This window comes from Barbus barbus, assembly GCF_936440315.1.
Source record: "Barbus barbus genome assembly, chromosome: 15".
Classification (NCBI taxonomy): domain Eukaryota; kingdom Metazoa; phylum Chordata; class Actinopteri; order Cypriniformes; family Cyprinidae; genus Barbus; species Barbus barbus.
This window is the reverse complement of record NC_136743.1, coordinates 28,739,769-28,759,401: the sequence shown is the minus strand read 5'-3', so window position 1 is coordinate 28,759,401 and position 19,633 is coordinate 28,739,769. Positions and strand designations below refer to the sequence as shown.

General features: G+C 38.5%; 1 protein-coding gene across 3 annotated transcripts in view; it reads left to right on the top strand.

Annotated features, from left to right (window-relative positions):
- LOC306881918 (histone-lysine N-methyltransferase 2C-like) overlaps positions 1–19,205 on the top strand; it is a 123,447-nt gene extending 104,242 nt beyond the window's left edge. For 2 of the 3 annotated variants that reach the window (XM_079436277.1, XM_079436276.1), the window contains exons 51-61: positions 328–535; positions 2,085–2,224; positions 3,803–3,904; positions 4,013–5,168; positions 6,963–7,099; positions 7,192–7,322; positions 8,367–8,538; positions 12,903–13,019; positions 13,122–13,195; positions 13,545–13,653; positions 18,650–19,205. In XM_079436277.1, the coding sequence (XP_079292403.1) occupies positions 328–535; positions 2,085–2,224; positions 3,803–3,904; positions 4,013–5,168; positions 6,963–7,099; positions 7,192–7,322; positions 8,367–8,538; positions 12,903–13,019; positions 13,122–13,195; positions 13,545–13,653; positions 18,650–18,742 (2,439 nt within the window). In that variant the 3' untranslated portion in view covers positions 18,743–19,205. The remainder of the gene's footprint in view (positions 1–327; positions 536–2,084; positions 2,225–3,802; positions 3,905–4,012; positions 5,169–6,962; positions 7,100–7,191; positions 7,323–8,366; positions 8,539–12,902; positions 13,020–13,121; positions 13,196–13,544; positions 13,654–18,649) is intronic. The other variant, XM_079436278.1, reaches the window with a different exon arrangement.
- Positions 19,206–19,633: the final 428 nt, after the last annotated feature.

The following is a 19,633-nucleotide window of genomic DNA, read 5'->3' as shown; positions in this document are numbered from 1 at the left end:
AGAAATCTTTTTTTAATCAGAATCACGTTTTGCACGTCTGCAGAGGATTTGTCTCGATTGACGGCACAAGAACATGAAGTACAGAAAAAATCATGAAATAGATCCATTTACCTGCTACAGAATGAGCTTACACAAAATTTGACAGATAATTTTAAATTCATTGTACAAGCAGTCAGTGGAAACGCAGTGAGAGGAAATAGAATAAATAACTAGATTATTACATTGTCTAAAGAAAAAAGTATGAGCAATAGAGGAATAGTGATGCTTGCTTTAACAAACATAGCTAATGTGTGATATAATATCTCATTCTTCACCGTGGTCTTTCAGAACATCACTGACGTTGTTGCAGCCATTGCTGACCTGATCCGTGTGAAGATCCCCAGCAGCTACGAGGTCAGCAGTGGCCCTGGAGGAACTATGGGGGCCATCAAGACCTCAATGGATCTACAGCGTCTGACCTCTGGCCTTCACGAGCCGAACGGACTGCGAGCCACACAGCCAGCACCTCAGCAGCTACAGCACAACCATAACAAAAGTGAGGAGCACCTGCTTATCCATATTTTGTCTCAATTCTCTCTGGTTTCGGGCCAAATATATGTCATACTATTTGAAATGTTTATTTTAAATATATATTTTAAAATATAATTTATTCCTGTGATCAAAGCTGAAATTTCAGCATTATTACTCCAGTCATCAGTCACATGATCCTTCAGAAGTCATTTTATGCTGCTCAAGAAACATTCCTTATTATCAATGTTGAAGACAGTTGTGGAAACTATGATTTTTAAGCAGGATTTTAGCAGAACTCTTTGATGAATAGAAGGTTAAAAAAAATAGTATTTATTTGAAATAGAAATCTTTGTAACATTATGAATGTGTTTACTGTCGCTTTTGATCAAATTAATGCATTCTTGCTGAATAAAAGTTTAATTTCTTTCAAAAACCTTAATGACCCCATACTTTTAAATGGCAGTGTATATACATTCAAAAAGAATCTAAACCAAATAAATATTTTATCTTTATATATAAACTACTTTTGTTACATTAAATCTGACAATGAGGAGACAAAATGGAGTAGGTGAATGAATGACTAAATAAATAAATAAATTTCATGGTTCATTATACATATACAGTTGGGCAAAAAAGTATTTAGTCAGCCACCAATTGTGCAAGTTCTCCCGCTTAAAAAGATGAGAGAGGCCTGTAATTTTCATCATAGGTACACTTCAACTATGAGAGACAGAACGGGGGGAAAGAATCCAGGAAATCACACTGTAGGATTTTTAATGAATTTATTTGCAAATTATGGTGGAAAATAAGTATTTGGTCAATAACAAAAGTTAATCTCAATACTTTGTTATATACCCTTTGTTGGCAACGACAGAGGTCAAACGTTTTCTGTAAGTCTTCACAAGGTTTTCTCACACTGTTGCTGGTATTTTGGCCCATTCCTCCATGCAGATCTCCTCTAGAGCAGTGATGTTTTGGGGCTATCGCTGGGCAACACGGACTTTCAACTCCCTCCAAAGATTTTCTATGGGGTTGAGATCTGGAGACTGGCTAGGCCACTCCAGGACCTTGAAATGCTTCTTACGAAGCCACTCCTTCGTTGCACAATTGGTGGCTGACTAAATACTTTTTTGCCCAACTGTAGGTGAATGCAGCAGTACAAGTAGCCTGATTGGTAGACAGTTGCATTCAGCCTGTTTACACAAATACAGTTATAGGATAGCAATAAGGAATTGTTTATCCATCACTTGTTAACTGTGCAATATTGTGTCTCTGTCTGGCTGAGTTGCTGAAGGAAAATCACTATTGATTTTGTGAACGATTGGAGAAGCTACTTAAACACGGTAGTGATCTTGGCCTGAACTCTATCCAGTTGAAGTCTGCTCATCTGTGTCAGATACTCACTTAATGAATGTACTGAATCACATTAAAAGCCTCAATACAAGATTACATCTCATTCTTCACAGGGAAATGACACCGCTCTCTAGTATCGTTGTGTAATTGCCGTTTTTACGCTAATCAGAGCTGGTAGGAGGAACCTTTTCTGTTTATTGGCAACTGTGGATATCTTTCAGGTCTTGTTGGTGGTAGAGAGCGGGGTAAGAAGGGACAGAAAAGCCCAGGACCAAAGCAACAATGGTGTCAACACTGTAAAGTGGTTGTTCTTGGCAGTGGCGTGAGGAAAATTACCAAAGATGAGCAGGGCAAAGCACAGGTATGAATATCTTATTTTGGTTTGCTCTTAGTGTTTTCAAAAGTAATTCAAAACCCTTTTTATTTCTAAACATTATTTCCAAGTGAAATGTAGGTTGGGACTTTATTTTATTGATTAGATCATTGTGGACATTGCATCCTGAGTAGACGGCATCACTGATTATAAAGTGATGATAAAGATTCTTTATAAATTATAAAGATTCAATTAGTAGATCTGTCAGCATTAATATTTTTACACTTAGATTTTTTGGGGGGGGGGGGGGGGTCAAACTGTAACACCGTGTGTCCCAACCAGACATGACGCGATAAAAAGTATCTTTTCCATGTAATTTTTGTCCTAACCTCCCGCGACACGTGACAATAAGCCACACGCAATTCTATTTTAGAAATGTTTTTTATTTTCTGCGATGTCGTGGCTGGAACAACATACTAAATATGACAGTGATAATCTCAGGTAATGATTATGTGCTTTAAAGTGTCTAATGTGAGTTTGTATATTATTTTGCGTGAGGTTTATAGCCATAGTGAAAGCAACAATAGATATTTTACCTCAGATCTTAAAAATAAATTAAAGTAAACTTACGTTAAAACTTTGAACTCACTGCGAACCAACATCCATAACAAAGATGGTCTCACTTACTCACTCGCTCAAAACTGTTCAGTCCATTCACATTTGAATCATCTATTTTCCGTGTCCACTTTTCTTTACTTCACACTTGCCATGTTTTTGCTGTTACATCGTATAACACTGGATGCGACAAAGCATTGCACATCATTTGAACTTTGTGTCAGTACGTCATGCCACATTATTTGAAAGTAGCGTGGGCCAAATATTTTTCTCTCGTGGGCCTCCTATTGAGGGACCCTGGCCTAAACGGTTAAATGTGCACAACGTGTCAAAAAAAAGTACTCACATTAACACAATCGCTTACATCTACGGTGAACGTAAACAGTTAGGAGAAAATAGAATTTAAGTATATTATACGAGTGCGTCAGGTCTTAAAGTGACAGCAGCCTAATAAACTTGCTGCTGTCTGTCATTAATGTTAATCAGACTACAACAGAAATAGAGAAGTCACCATTTTTTTGTAATTTTAATAAAAATCTATGTATATTTCATTCAGTGTTGTATTTTACATTTGATTACTTTCAAGATGACATTCAGCTTCTGTAGTATTTCTTACCTGAATACTTGCTTGAAAATATTAAAGTACTGTTTATTTATTTATTTTTTATCTTTGTTCTGTTGTATTTATTTGTTCTGCTTCTTGTTATTTCTTTGCTCTGACTGTTTACTTGTCTTCAATGAGTCTGAGAACTTTTTACTTATATTAGTCATAGTATACTAGTTATTACTGTTTAAAAATCAACATTAAAAATAATCATCATGGGATCATGGAACGTGATCCTACCTGATAATATTACGATATGATACTTTTGGCACATCGCCCACCCCTAGACTGCATAGATGACAGCAGGAAAGTCAATTAAGAAGCCAAGCAAGTTACATTATTACATATGCGATTAAAGAAAGACAATACAAGAATTTTTAAACCTGATGTCCTCTGATTTCTCCCAGAAGTCTCAGTTATGTTTAGATGGTGGTTTGGTGTTCTGCAGTCATAGCTGTCTCATTCTGCACTCATCATCCTCTCGGTCCAATGGGAACGCTGACACAAAGGTTTGTTTTCTGTGTCATAATCCATGTGCAAACAGCGTGGTTGATTTTATTTGACTGATGGTTCATTTGCTCTTGATTACACATGATGTTTCTGTGTTGCATTTCCAGGCATCTGTTGCTCTACTTCCTGAAAGTGCTTTGCAACAGTGTCCCTCTAAAGTCCAGCACCAGTACAGCAACAACATGTCCTCGCTAGACGTCCACTGCCTGGCCCAACTCCAGCCCAAACCGTCCCCTCCCTCCCCGAACCTTCACATGGCTTTCACCCCAGCCAAGGCAGCTCAAGCGATCAAGATGGAATCCAAACCTGAAAGCATATCAGAAAGTCATCTTAAAGTGACGGTAAAGCTTAAACCGTGTTCCCAGAGCCACATGGATGACAAACCATGGCATCACGGTAAACGGTGGAGAGGTCTGCGCTGGCGAAAATGGACGGTACACATCACGATACCAAAAGTTGCCACCCAAACATCTGAGTCGGAAGTTGAGGAACTTTTGCAGCAGCTCAACTCATCTCTGCGACCGTGCTCAACCACTCGAGACCGGCGCCGCTGCTGTTTCTGCCAACAGATAGGCGATGGGATGACGGACGGCCCTGCCAGGCTGCTCAACTTGGACTTGGACACCTGGGTGCACCTCAACTGTGCCCTATGGTCCTCTGAAGTCTATGAGACGCAAGCCGGCGCCCTGATTAACGTGGAATTGGCGCGGCAGCGAGGGCAAACGGTGGTTTGTGCGTTCTGTCATCGCTTTGGTGCCACCAGTGGCTGTCATCGACTGCGCTGTCTCAACATTTACCACTTCACCTGCGCCCTGCAGGCCGGCTGTACGTTTTTCAAAGATAAGACAATGCTTTGCCACCAGCACCGGCCGCGAGGATCTGGTGCCGCCGCCGGGTTGCACTTAGAACAGCAACTGCGCTGCTTTTCCGTGTTTCGCCGCGTGTTTGTGCAGCGCGATGAGCTGCGACACTTAGCGGCGGCCGTGCAGCAGCCTGAACGCGGCCATACTTTCCGAGTGGGCAGTTTGCTTTTCCATGCGATGGGTCAGCTGCCACTTGCCCTGCTGCCAACGTTTCATTCATCTACGGCCATCTTTCCACCTGGATACGAGGCGAGCCGGCTCTACTGGAGCATGCGGCACGGCCAGAAGCGATGCCGGTACGTCTGCTCTGTGGAAGAGCATGAGGGACGTCCCGAATTCAGCATCCGTGTCATTGAGCAGGGCTACGAGGACCTGGTGCTGACTGACACCACTGCTAAAGGTACAGCTGCCACAGTCTCCATTTGATTAATTATATCACATTTGCTGATATAAAAGCTGACAGGGTTCCCATAGGTCCTTAAAAAAGACTTAAATTCACTTTGATCAAATTTACAGTCATAAATGTCTTAAATATTTGAAGTGATATAACAGTCTTAATTATCATTTTAAAAGGCCTTAAATTTGGGAATTAAAAAACTGAAATTGTAATATGCCTAATAAGATGATTAAACCTCAAATGGCTATGATTGAATTAAATTAAAGACATCACACGTTTTGGAGTTTCAGAGCAGTTCACAGTCAGTGAATCCGGTGCATTGCCAATGCCAATAGATTGCTGTTGATGAATTATGACAATGATTACTTTTTGGTGTTTATATGTTGTAAGTGGTTGTAAGAGCGCATATTTTATCTTCATCACCTTTTTCATGAGCAGCTGAAAATAGTTAAACAGAAATTTCAAAATAAAAGTTAGGGTGTATTTCAGGCTTGTGTATAATTAAGTCCTGCATTAAGGCTATTTTGGTTACTCAGACTGTATCTGACACACATAATTCAGCATACACTATTTTATTTTTGGGTCGCCCTGTCAAAGGAAGAAAACACAAAAACATATATTGATATATGTATTGATATTAGGGATGCACCAAAATGAAAAATCTTGGCCGAAGCCAAACAAAATGAAACACTGGGCCGAAGGCCGGATACAGAACACAGTTTTTCACCATTGCATAAATTAAATAGCCAAAATGTGCTTTTTGCTGTTTTGTCCTGCTTTTCAAATAAAAAAATCAATTACAAAACAACAAATTAAAATTATTTACTTAACTGAACATTTTTTAGTATTCTAGCAGACAATTTAACTTAAAATGAATTATCATTATTATTGTCTTACCTTTTTTATTTTATTTTACAGAACAAAATTACAATACTAACATAATGAATGTTGATGGAGCTTTTATTTTGGCAGAAACCCACAGGAAGTGTTCAGTGCTTCTTTTTGTTGACCGCAGATTTATTAATTATTCTTATTACGAATTTGGGAAAATTTTAGCACTACTTTGATGAAAGGTTTTGATCCACTTCAAATGTTGACTACTATATATTAATCATCTAAAACAGTGTTTTAAATGTGCAGTTACCCTGTTCTGTTAATAAGAAGCATTAAGTGTTCAGTGAATGTCAGCCTCATCTTAAGAATCTGGGTTTATTCTGTGGACATACAGTATTCAGATATATTTGTATTTTAGTATTATTTTGAAATGCAAGAGTGGTCTGAACTATGATATGATAAACATTAAACATTTCTCATAAAACAACAATTACAAACAAGACTAAAACAATAACAAGACATAAAATCATATTAAAACAGCAGCTTTCATGTTCACCAGGGTGTAAAAACAAAAAAACTAGAAACATGCAAGCAATGCCTCTTGTCTCCAAACTAAGTCATGTTTTGCCCACAATAGAGTAACTCTAATGTCCACTTTAAAAGAACAGAATCGAAGCACTTTCAGTTGATCAGATCTAAAATGAGTTTAAAAGGACTGTTCTGTGTGCATTTGCATTGTAACTGAACATTAAAGTGGACTCCTTTTTGTTGTGCACATATTTCAAATCGCCCTGAGACCACAAAAAAACACTTTTATGAGCCCCTTATGCACTCTGAATGCAGCTTTTCGAAGTTCAAGAATCACACTATGCCATGATTGTGTAGCTCTCATTTAAACCAGTTAAAAAGAATCTTACCTGACAGTGACATGATGTTTTTTTTCCATTTGTTTGTGTGCTCTAGGAGTCTGGGACAAGGTTCTTGGGCCCGTGGCTGAGAGGAGGGCTGAGACGGGCATGCTGAGACTCTTCCCCATCTATCTGAAGGGAGAGGACCTGTTTGGGCTCACCATCTCAGCAGTCACCCGCATTGCTGAATCAGTAAGTACAATCAACCTTAGTATCACTCACTGTATATTGTAAAGTGAGATGTCCAGTTATGTGCAGTTCGTTGATTTGTCACTATATTGTAGCTGCCGGGTGTGGAGGCGTGCTTGAGGTATCGATTCCGTTATGGACGTAATCCCATGTTGGTGCTTCCACTGTCCATGAATCCATCTGGCTGCGCTCGTTCTGAGTTGCAGACGTACCCCCATCATGAGAGGTCAGTAGCTGCATGTAAAAAAAAAGAGTGTTTCAGTATTGTGAAAAATTAAAGTATGGTCGCATCAACAAAATTTCTGTAAAATTACACGAGCAAAAACAGGAAATTCCTTTTTGCAAGTCTTAATTTGACCTTCTACAAATAAATGGATTAAAAGGGTCCTAAGATGTAGTTGTGGTATGTTGCATGCACTGCAAAGAATAAATATCTTAATCAGTATTTTTGTCTGGTTTTCTAATAGTTCAAATATCTAAACAAGATACATTTAATTGAGATGAAAAATGAAGATTTGTTAAAGCCTTGTTTTATGCTTAAAACTAGAATAGGTGTCTGTCAGTTGGGTATGAAAGCTGGTTTTCCCTTTGAATTAAGTTGATTTTCTGACCCCATCAGAAGATTTATTCTTGCTTTAATCATAAATCAATTTAATCATTTTGATCAGTTTCTCAGAATACAAGAGTTCTTATCTTCTGTCATTTTGCTTTTCATTCTATCTTCTTTAGAAATTTGCTCTTGAAAACAAGACCCAAATGTAGAGGAAGAACATCCTGTTTTTACAATATGATCAGAAGATACAGTAAAAGTTATTTCCATATTCTAGTTAAGCTATTTTTGTTCGTAAAATTAATTGAAATCTGTTTGAAGTTGTATTTTCAAACTGTTGCTAATGCATCTCTAGGCCTTTACATTTAGAGAACATATCGATGTATTGTTCCCATTTATTACTTAAATTACGTTTATTTATTTATATTATTTGTTACATTAATTGGTTTTAAAATAGTATTACAAAGTCCTAAATTTACCTTCATAGAACCTGCAGAAACTCTAGAAAACTGGTCCTTTGTCATTATCAATAGCATATATATATATATATGAAGCACTGCTCACACAGAAGTCACTTTCACACCGAGCAGCTTTCTGTTGTCATTATGGCAAACTTGTGTGAATATGAACACAATCTGTTGAACAACAGTAAATGTGACCACACCTTTACATTTTGAGGAACAGAAATAATGTTTTTTTTCTGTCATTGTCTACTTGCAGGCTGAAGATCCTCTCCGTGTGGTCCAGAACATCTAACTGCATCCAGAACTCAATGGTGGTGGAGAGAGGATCATCTCACAGCAAGCACTTTGTGCACTCGAAGTCATCTCAGTACCGCCGGCTGACCACCGACTGGAAGACAAACGTGTATCTGGCACACTCTCGCATCCAGGTGAGTCCATGCACACGACATGTTTGATCATCTCACCGTCTGATGCATATTGGCAAAAGTTGACTGAAATGGCCAGGTTCAGTCAGACTGGCTGAAAGGGAAAATGTTTAAGGGATTCAGATCTTGAAATACTCAGTGTGCCTCGAGTGATTACAGTTTCTGTCATTCCTCTAAGAGCATCTTAATGAAAAATGTCTCTTTTAAGCCTGTGTTATTGGCATTCCTCCCTCTGGCACGGTTGTGTGGTCATCTAAAAGAGCCACAGCTGATCCAGTGTCACTTCCAGTTCCCTGCCGAGCTTTTTAAAACCACACAGGCATAAAAACAGCTAAATCAATGAGACATATCTGATGTTTCATTCTGTCAGCTGTACAAACCTGTGTCTGTTAATTGAAGCAGTGGAGAATCCAAAGTACATCTGGCCCAGGTCACATTTGTCCCCACCAAAAAAGAAAGATATATTTTGCATATGGAAATGAAGTGATTCTCATTAGACTGCCATTAATGTACTGTAAAAAAAAAAAAAAATATATATATATATATCAGAATCAGAATTAGCTTTATTGCCAGGTATGTTTGCACATACGAGGAATTTGTTTTGGTGACAGAAGCTCCACAGTGCGACAGAATGATAGCGACAGGACAGGACACAGATAATAAAAAAATTATGTACAAATATACAAAATGGACAATGTGCAAAATAGCACAAACACAATATACAAAATAGACAATTTAGTATGTACAGGTATGTTAGGTGCAAATTTGAAATGTAATAAGTATGTGTGTTAAAAAAATAAAAAGTATGATAGTGTTGCGTTTCATGTTTATTAAGAGTTCAAATGTTCATGAGATGGATTGCCTGAGGGAAGAAACTGTTCCTGTGCCTGGCCGTTCTGGTTCTCAGAGCTCTGTAGCATCGACCAGACAGTAACAGTTCAAAGAGGGAGTGTGCTGGATGTGAGGGGTCCAGAGTGATTTTACCAGCCCTTTTGCTCACTCTGGATAAGTACAGTTCTTGGAGACTGGGAGGGTTGTACCAATGATTCACTCAGCAGTCCAGACTACCATCTGTAGTCTTCTGAGGTCAGATTTGGTAGCTGAGCTGAACCAGACAGTTATTGAAGTGCAGAGGATGGATTCAATGATGGCAGAGTAGAACTGTTTCAGCAGCTCCTGTGGCAGGTTGAACTTCCTCAGCTGGCGAAGGTCTATGTGAGGTCTATGAGTCAATGTGAATGTCCTGCTTCAGGTGCTGAGAGATGATGCTGCCCAGGAATCTGAATGACTCCACTGTTGTTACGGTGATGTTCATGATGGTGAGTGGGGGGAGAGCAGGGGGGTTTCTCCTGAGGTCCACGATCATCTCCACAGTTTTGAGTGTGTTAAGCTCCAGGTTGTTAAGACTGCACCAGACAGCCAGCACCGTCCAGGATGAGGCCGAGCAGTGTGGTGTCATCTGCAAAGTTCAGGAGCTTGACAGAGGGGTCTTTAGATGTGCAGTCTTTGGTGTACCGGAAGAAGAGCAGGGGAGAGAGAACACAGCCCTGAGGAGCTCCAGTGCTGATGGTACAGGTGCTGGATGTGTATTTTCCCAGCCTCACTAGCTGCTGCCTGCCTGTCAGGAAGCTAGTGATTCACTGACAGAGCTGAGTTAGTTTGGGCAGGAGGAGGTCTGGAATGATAGTGTTAAAGGCCGAGCTGAAGTCCACAAACAGGATCCTCACATAAGTCCCTGGTCTGTCCAGATGCTGCAGAATGTAATGCAGTCCCATGTTGACTGCATCATCCACAGACCTGTTTGCTCTGTAGGCAAACTGCAGGGGGTCCAGTAAGGGTCCAGTGATGTCCTTCAGATAAGCCAAAACCAGTTTTTCAAATGACTTCATGACCACAGATGTTAGAGCCACAGGTGTGTAGTCGTTAAGTCCTGTTATCTTGGGTTTCTTTGGGACGGGGATGATGGTGGAGCGTTTGAAGCATGATGGGACTCTAGTGATCTGTGTGAAGATGGGGGCCAGCTGGTCAGCACAGGATTTCAGACAGGCTGGTGTTAAACTGCCTGGGCCTGGTGCCTTCCTTCTCTTGTTCTTTCTGAAGACCTGGCGCACGTCATCTTCTCTTATCTGCAGTTCAGGTGTGGGGGAGAGGGGGGTTGCAGGAGGTGTGAATTATGTTTTTTTCAAACCAACAATAGAACTCATTAAGATCGTCTGCCAGTTGTTGATTCTCCACAGTGCTGGGGGATGGTGTCTTGTAATTGGTGATGTCTTTCAGACCTTTCCACACTGAAGCCGTGTCACTGGAAGAGAATTAGATCCTTAGCTTATCGGAATAATTATATATATATATATATTATTAAAGTACTGTACTACAATATTTTATTTTAATATAAAAAAATTTCCAAAAAAAGTTTGACAATTGGGCAGAAAATGTGAAGTTATAAAAATAACATCATGATGCAAAATAATCTTAATGGCATGACATAGGCTTAATTTTATTGACTCAAATATATATATATATATATATATATATATATATATATATATATATATATATATATATATATATATATATATATATATATATACACACATACACTCACCTAAAGGATTATTAGGAACACCATACTAATACTGTGTTTGACCCCCTTTCGCCTTCAGAACTGCCTTAATTCTACGTGGCATTGATTCAACAAGGTGCTGAAAGCATTCTTTAGAAATGTTGGCCCATATTGATAGGATAGCATCTTGCAGTTGATGGAGATTTGTGGGATGCACATCCAGGGCACGAAGCTCCCGTTCCACCACATCCCAAAGATGCTCTATTGGGTTGAGATCTGGTGACTGTGGGGGCCATTTTAGTACAGTGAACTCATTGTCATGTTCAAGAAACCAATTTGAAATGATTCGAGCTTTGTGACATGGTGCATTATCCTGCTGGAAGTAGCCATCAGAGGATGGGTACATGGTGGTCATAAAGGGATGGACATGGTCACAAACAATGCTCAGGTAGGCCGTGGCATTTAAACGATGCCCAATTGGCACTAAGGGGCCTAAAGTGTGCCAAGAAAACATCCCCCACACCATTACACCACCACCAACAGCCTGCACAGTGGTAACAAGGCATGATGGATCCATGTTCTCATTCTGTTTACGCCAAATTCTGACTCTACCATCTGAATGTCTCAACAGAAATCGAGACTCATCAGACCAGGCAACATTTTTCCAGTCTTCAACCGTCCAACTTTGGTGAGCTCGTGCAAATTGTAGCCTCTTTTTCCTATTTGTAGTGAGATGAGTGGTACCCGGTGGGGTCTTCTGCTGTTGTAGCCCATCCGCCTCAAGGTTGTGCGTGTTGTGGCTTCACAAATGCGTTGCTGCATACCTCGGTTGTAACGAGTGGTTATTTCAGTCAAAGTTGCTCTTCTATCAGCTTGAATCAGTCGGCCCATTCTCCTCTGACCTCTAGCATCAACAAGGCATTTTCGCCCACAGGACTGCCGCATACTGGATGTTTTTCCCTTTTCACACCATTCTTTGTAAACCCTAGAAATGGTTGTGCGTGAAAATCCCAGTAACTGAGCAGATTGTGAAATACTCAGACCGGCCCGTCTGGCACCAACAACCATGCCACGCTCAAAATTGCTTAAATCACCTTTCTTTCCCATTCTGACATTCAGTTTGGAGTTCAGGAGATTGTCTTGACCAGGACCACACCCCTAAATGCATTGAAGCAACTGCCATGTGATTGGTTGATTAGATAATTGCATTAATGAGAAATTGAACAGGTGTTCCTAATAATCCTTTAGGTGAGTGTGTATGTATATATATATATATATATATATATATATATATATATATATATATATATATATATATAAACAGATTTTCATGACAAAAAAATCTTTATCATTTGTAAAATTTACATGAAAATAAAGTTTAAAAATGTACAAAGCTTTTTGTTTGGGTTTGTAACAGTATATATTGTTTAGAACTAGTTTAATACAACAAAAATTGAATACAAAAAGTCTATGAAATGTCCTAAGTAAACATGTTAAATAGCCAAGTAAATGTGTGTATACCTACTTATTCATATGTTTGAGGACAAATTTGTTCCCAGAAGTGAACTAAACCTGATGAAACCTCTTTTTGAGGATGTCCTCGTTGCCCCCCCCCCCAAAAAAAAAAAATCTGTGAAAAAATGCAGAAAGCTTTCAGCTTTAGCTTATGGTATTTATATCTAGCTGTATATAAAAACAATGTAAGTCTATGAAATGTACCCACTAAACGTGTGTGTGTGTGTGTGTGAGAGCGCAAGCTCTAGCCTTGGGTGCGGTACATGTCTAATGTGTCTTGTGTCTGCAGGGTCTTGGGCTGTTTGCAGCGCGCGACATTGAGAAGCAGACCATGGTGATTGAATACATGGGGGATATTCTGCGCGCTGAGGTGGCCATGAGGAAAGAGCTGCTGTACAAGGCTAAGGTAAAGCTCACTCAGCCACTGAGGGAACAGCGCTGGGAATAATGTTACCTTGACTTGCTGTCAAAATGCGTTTGTCTAAATCTGTGTGGACTTCTCCAACAGAACCGCCCAGCGTACATGTTCCGCATCGACAGCGAGCGAGTTATCGATGCAACCCAGTCTGGAAGCCCTGCGAGGTAAGAAATGAACTTATCTTATATTTCTTATTATCAATGTTTTTGTGGAAAGTGTGATTCATGTTTTTCTTTTTTTTTTGATGAATAGAAACAAGAAAAAAAAAAAACATACTGCCCCCAAACTTTTGAACAGTAGTGTATCAAGACATCCCCCCAAAATGTTAAACTTGAACTTTATCCCACACTGGTTGTGCTATGGACATTACTGATACCTCATTAATGTTACCCCTGCTTTTGCTTTTCTATGAAATTTGAATTACAATTTTATATACTGCTGAAAAGTTCAAAGTGAGCTCTAGAAAATAAGTAGTAATGAAATTAATTAATTTGAATTAAATTTATCCCGTAGGTACATCAATCATTCATGCTCACCAAACTGTGTGGCTGAGGTTGTGACGTTTGAGCGGGGCCACAAGATCATCATCAGTGCCGCCCGCAGGATTGAGAGGGGAGAAGAGGTAAGGAACGAGGGAATTTAAGAATGAACTGCACAGCTGAAAGTGACATTTCTTTTTATGCACCCTAAATGAAATATGCACATCAGGTAACAGTGCAAACATACCTAAAAAAAATAGCATTGGAATGCATAGCACAGTCTTGCAGGGCGGTTCTGTGAGATTGATTGCTGCACATATAAAATACATGAAATCACTCCATAGCAGATACAGGTGGAGCTGAGGAAGGTGGAGGGTTTCTGACGCGCTCTGCAACTGCTACAGCAAACACTAGCCAAGTATTTGTTGGCTAGTTATTATATCAGATTCAGTTAGACCTATTGGACAGTTTCATGACAGAACTTTTGATTTATCAGATGGTATTAGAAATTATACATATATCTAAATAAATAAATATATGTACATATATCTACATAAATCTAAATCTAAATATGTGTGTGTATATATGTAGTGGAAATGACTGAACAATATTTTGTATCAATATATTGAACAATATATTGTGGAAATGACTATGAACAATTAAATATCCTATATTTATATTATATATGTATATATATGTGTGTGTGTGTGTGTTTTAGTGGTGTCACAATTAGCGCGTTAACGCAGGCGGTTCATTTTTTTCAGTTTAACGTGTTAAAAATATTTAACGCAGGGGCGGGGCTAGGGTTGGCCACCCCACTCACAACTGCTAAATTTACTTTAACATTTTACTTTAAAGTTTATTTGCGTTTATTTATTTAGCAGAACGTCTTTACGAGCACATCAAACGGGAGACTCGCACTCCAACTTCACCACAGCGCCAGGCGTGAGTCAAACGAGTGCAGAAACGGTACAACTAACGAGGCAGCTTCAGTAGAGCATCAATGAACTGCCATCAGGTCAACAAATCGTCCTGTCCTGACAACCGTTATACTGTGCTCTTAGCGCGTGATCTTTAAGTGCACGCACAAATGTGCCAGCGTGCGCTGTATTAGGCTATATTAAAGCACTGTATCATATTCAAATCCAAATGAAACTACGAGTCTGCAATGTCGTAGTTATGGCATCAGTTAGGTCATGAAGGTGATTAAACCTGCCTTAAAACTGCATGTAAGTATTTATTATTTATGAGTCACATTTAAAGTGGTATCAGATCTGCATCAAGTTCAGCAGCGGCAGTTTTTAAAGTAGCAGCCAAAATAACCTAATAACCAGCTGCTGTGATGTCTGTTAATCAAAGAACAAAAGAAAAAGAGGAAATCAATAACTTTTTAAGCTTTGTCTCTATTTAATAACTTTATTGTTCACTTAAATTTGAAGTTTTTAAAAGTCTAATAAATGTTAAATTGATAGCTCTCAATTATACTGTAATGTTGAATGGCTAGTCAACAGTGATGGGAATAACGGCATTATAAATAAGCGGCGTTATTTTTTTCAGTATCAAGTAATGAAACGGATTACTGTTTCTCCCGTTACAACGCCGTTGCGGTTATTGACGATAAAATGCGGAATTATTATAAGTTATTATAATTTTATTTTTCAGTTAATCTGAATGGATGCGCAGTGTAGGCTACCTGAATTTGACGTACCGTAAACTCTAGTGTGAAGGTGCACGACTCGCCGTCGCTTTGTATCTTTCTTGGCAGGTGTGTGAGACAGAGCGAGAGAGTCTTACATATCATGCAGAATTGACGCGCTACATGTAAACGATATTCTTTGTTGTATTTTCCTGTCAAAATAACGTGGAATTCTTCAGCTTTTAAGAACTGCCGGGTTCTCCGGTAGTAGGCGGAACTAATACGCAAACGACAATCTCATTGGCTGGCGCTCACCGATTATCATCCCTGTTTTGATTTCAGCAAATCAATTCGAGCAAATATTCATGAACCCAGCAGCTCATTAATCCTTAGTGCATTTTATATTGTTATTTGTAGTAGAATTTATAGTAGTTTTGTCATCTTATCAGTATTATTTTTATCATTTTTTTTCCCCATTTTTTTATAGAAACACTGAATGACAAACAATATAAATTAGGGGTGTAACGATACGTGTATTCATATTGAACCGTTCGGTACCAGGCTTTCGGTTCGGTACGCATTACAAACCGAACTATTCGTTGGACTAATCCTATTACGTAAAATAAAAGATTAAAGTGTGTGAAATATCAGTGCCCCTGCACTCAACAACACAGCCCAAACGACATAACAGGCACCGTGCTGTCTGCCCTGGGATAACCTCCCCTTGCTGTGGTGCGTCGAAAGACGATGATCTGGTATCGACGATAGCCAGAGATATTGTCATAAATATTCATTATTGGCAATCTTAAGAGGATTTGGCATTTCCAATTAGGGGTGGGCGATATGGGAAAAATATCATATCACGATTTTTTATAGAAATATCACGATTCACGATTTTTATCACGATTCTTTGTTAGTTTTACTATTTTGGTTTTACAAGTTGTCTGAGCATTACAGCCAAACTAGAAAGACAAAGATGCATGGCAGATATTTAGGCCAAAGTGGGTGAAGATAAAAAATCTTTGTCATTTTATTTTTCTTATTAAAAAATAAGAACAAAGATACACATTACAAATACACATAATATACAAATAAAACAAACAGTGCTTTATTTTCAGGTACAATAGGTGTATTTAGCAGAGCATTCAATGAAATTGAATGAACAAATATAAAAATAAAACACTACATAAACTGATTCCTAAAGCAACTGTATTAAAGTTTTTCAGTCAAGAATAATGAGTGATTTTTCTCTTTGTGTTTTGTTAACGTTAAATGAATAGTTCCCCCACAAATTAATATTCTGTCATCTGTCTGTCAATTCTGTCATAATGTTGTATTTTTATATCATCATTTACTCAAAAGTTGTTTTAAACCTGAACGAGTTTCTTTCTTCTGCTGAACATAAATGCTATTTTGAAGAAGGTGGAAAACCAAACAGTTGCTGGTCCTCAGTGACTTCCATAGGATTTTTCTTTCCTACGATCAAAGTCAATGTGGACCAGCAACTGTTTGGTTTTCCACTGAGTAAATAATGACAGAAATTCAATTTTAGGGTGAACTATCGCTTTAATGACAGTCGACAGCACGTTTAGTGTCCTGTCCCTTTAAGAGCTGCACGCATCTAATATACAGGCACGCATCCGTTTCTCTCTTAACTATTTACTTTCATTTTAGAGATAACCAACTCAGTCTGTATGTAAACCTTGTGTGTTTTGACAGTATTAGCACAAAAGATAACTTAGTTGAGTAATCAGGCGCTGTTAGACAGGCGTTTTAGTGCGCGTGCTTCAGGTGTATGCGCTCAGAACAAGCGCACGTCACAGCAGCGCGCGAATTAAACATTTAACCAGCAAGGCTTGTATGCAAATAATGTACTTTTGCGATCGCGAATAAGTGCAGTGTCCTGTCAGAGTAACTCTACTGCTGTATGTCGTGTTGTACAGTATATAGAGACGGAGACCAGAACTGTATTTGACAATGTGCGCGGTAGCGCGATACTACGATATTTCTTCAAAAGCAGATCGTGGAGACATTTTTATCGTCCACGATCAAAAATCGTCATATCGCACACCCCTATTTCCAATTAATGTAGGCCTGTTATATTCTTATTTTTACTAAGCCTATTATTATTAAGAAGTTACTTTTATTATTAAATTAAAAGTACATTAATTTGCCCCTCAATAATTAACGCATAACTGACACGCTGTGAGGATAAGATTAGGCTATAGCCTATATACTCCTCAATTAAAATTTTTAAAACGGGTCTATTAGGTTATAGGCTACCTACAATGAATTATAGTCATATAATTAAAATATTAACACTGCAGTCATCAATAAATCAATGAAATAAAAAGCTTTAATTTCAAGCACCGACTTTAAAAACAATGTTTAACACGAAATACGTTTCTTTTTTTTCAGTATGTACGGGCCACAAGAGAAATGTAAATATAAGTATAAGAAGTAAGAAATATAAAGTGAAGTAGATCCATCTCTGAGAGATTATGTGGCGTCAGATAGCTCCGTCATTACTCTGTCACTCTGTTTTTACTTTCACTTTCTGCTTCTAGTGATTTGACTGAGATTAAGACTTTCACCAGCATAAATCTTGCGCAAAGTTTGAACGTGTGCTTGTGTGATATCCACTGGCTCCCCTTCATGGTTTAAAACAGAAATATTTCCACATTTCTTAAGTCGCTGGGGTATATTTGTAGCAATAGCCAAAAATACATTGTATGTGTCAAAATTATAGATTTTTCTTTTATGCCAAAAATCATTAGGATATTAAGTAAAGATCATGTTCCATGAAGATATTTTGTAAATTTCTTACCGTAAATATATCAAAACTTTCATTTTTGATTAGTAATATGCATTGCAAAGAACTTCATTTGGACAACTTTATAGGCGATTTTCTCAATAGTTAGATTATTATTTTTTTGCACCCTCAGATTCCAGATTTTCAAATAGTTGCATCTCGACCAAATGTTATCCTATTCTAATAAATCTCAATTTCGAAAAATGTAATTGTTCATAGTCATTTCCACAATTTTGCATTTAGATTTCCTTTACCATTATCTGACACTCATTTAAAGGGATAATTCACCCAAAAATGAAAATTTGCTATTAATTTACTCACCCATCCAAGATGTTGGTGTGACTTTTTTTTTTTTTTATCTTCAGTAGAACAATAAAGAAGTTTTTAGCTGAATCAGTGGTTCTTGTAAAACTAGTATACAAGTTGATTTGTAAAACAATAATTTAATAATACTGTTAAATGACCGCACCGGCCTTCCTACATACTATACTGTGACTGTTTAACGTCATTCTGATCCAGACAGCTGCAACAGCCCTTTATAAAGCACTCTCGACTACATCGTATGAAGCTCTTCTTGATCATATGATGAAATACTGAATAAGGGCAGATTTTTGAAGTGTCTGCTGTCATAAGAACTTGTGCAGTGCTTCTGTTTTGAGATTTGAACCATCTCTGAATGATTTTGTTGCAGCTCTGCTACGATTACAAGCTCACCCCGGTTGCAGATCAGAGCAAGATCCCATGTCACTGTGGAGCCGCCAACTGCCGCAAGTGGATAAACTAAACAGGAGTGACACCACCAACAACTCAAGCAGCTCTGAGGTGCCAATTTACCAGAGGAGACGTGCAAAGAGGAAGCAGCCAATCCTTGAAGTTGTCGTAACAGGCGATTCATTTTTTGTGGAAAACTAAGAGGAAAACACAACGCGAGAATACAGCATTGTGTGAGAGCCATTCGTATCATTTCTTGACTTGAAAGGAAAAGGTTCCGTTATGTGCATGTGCCATGAGTGTGTGTGTGTGTGTGTGTGTTTGTCAGCTCGAATGCGTGTGCGTCACACGGGGCAGATTTCACCAGCGAATGAGGACGGAGAATGAGCGCGAGCACTGTGCCGGGTATTGCCTTATAGGTTGATGGAGGGGCAGGCCCATCTGTATGACGAGATCTGTAGAAATCAATGTAGAACATCACTGAATGGAGAATGTACGGAATTGACTTCCGCAAAGGGAAAAAAAAACGTTGCACTAAAAAAGAAAAAAAAAAAAGAAACAGAAAAGAAAATTAACTCACAAAAAAAAAAACCCCTCAAAATACTTGATTCCATGAGTCAGTTTTATCCTAGATATCTCTCATTGTTTAGTGTAAGAAAATAAAGGTGTTTTGTATTTATTACTGTGTGAGTGAATGAATGGGCCTATTTTTAAAAGCGGTTTTATGCCGATCAAAAGGAAGCCCAACTGCGATTCTTGCACGCAGTTTGAGATTCTGTTACATCTGTAAATACCGTGTAAATATAGAGAAATATCAGAATGATTGACCAAATACTACCTTATTCACTACCTTATTCACATTGATGTTCAGATATTTTAGATGTGCCGTTTTGTTTTGCTTTCTTTTCCTCTTGGGAATTATTTAACAAAGACACATCATGATACCACGTGTACACGTGTAATT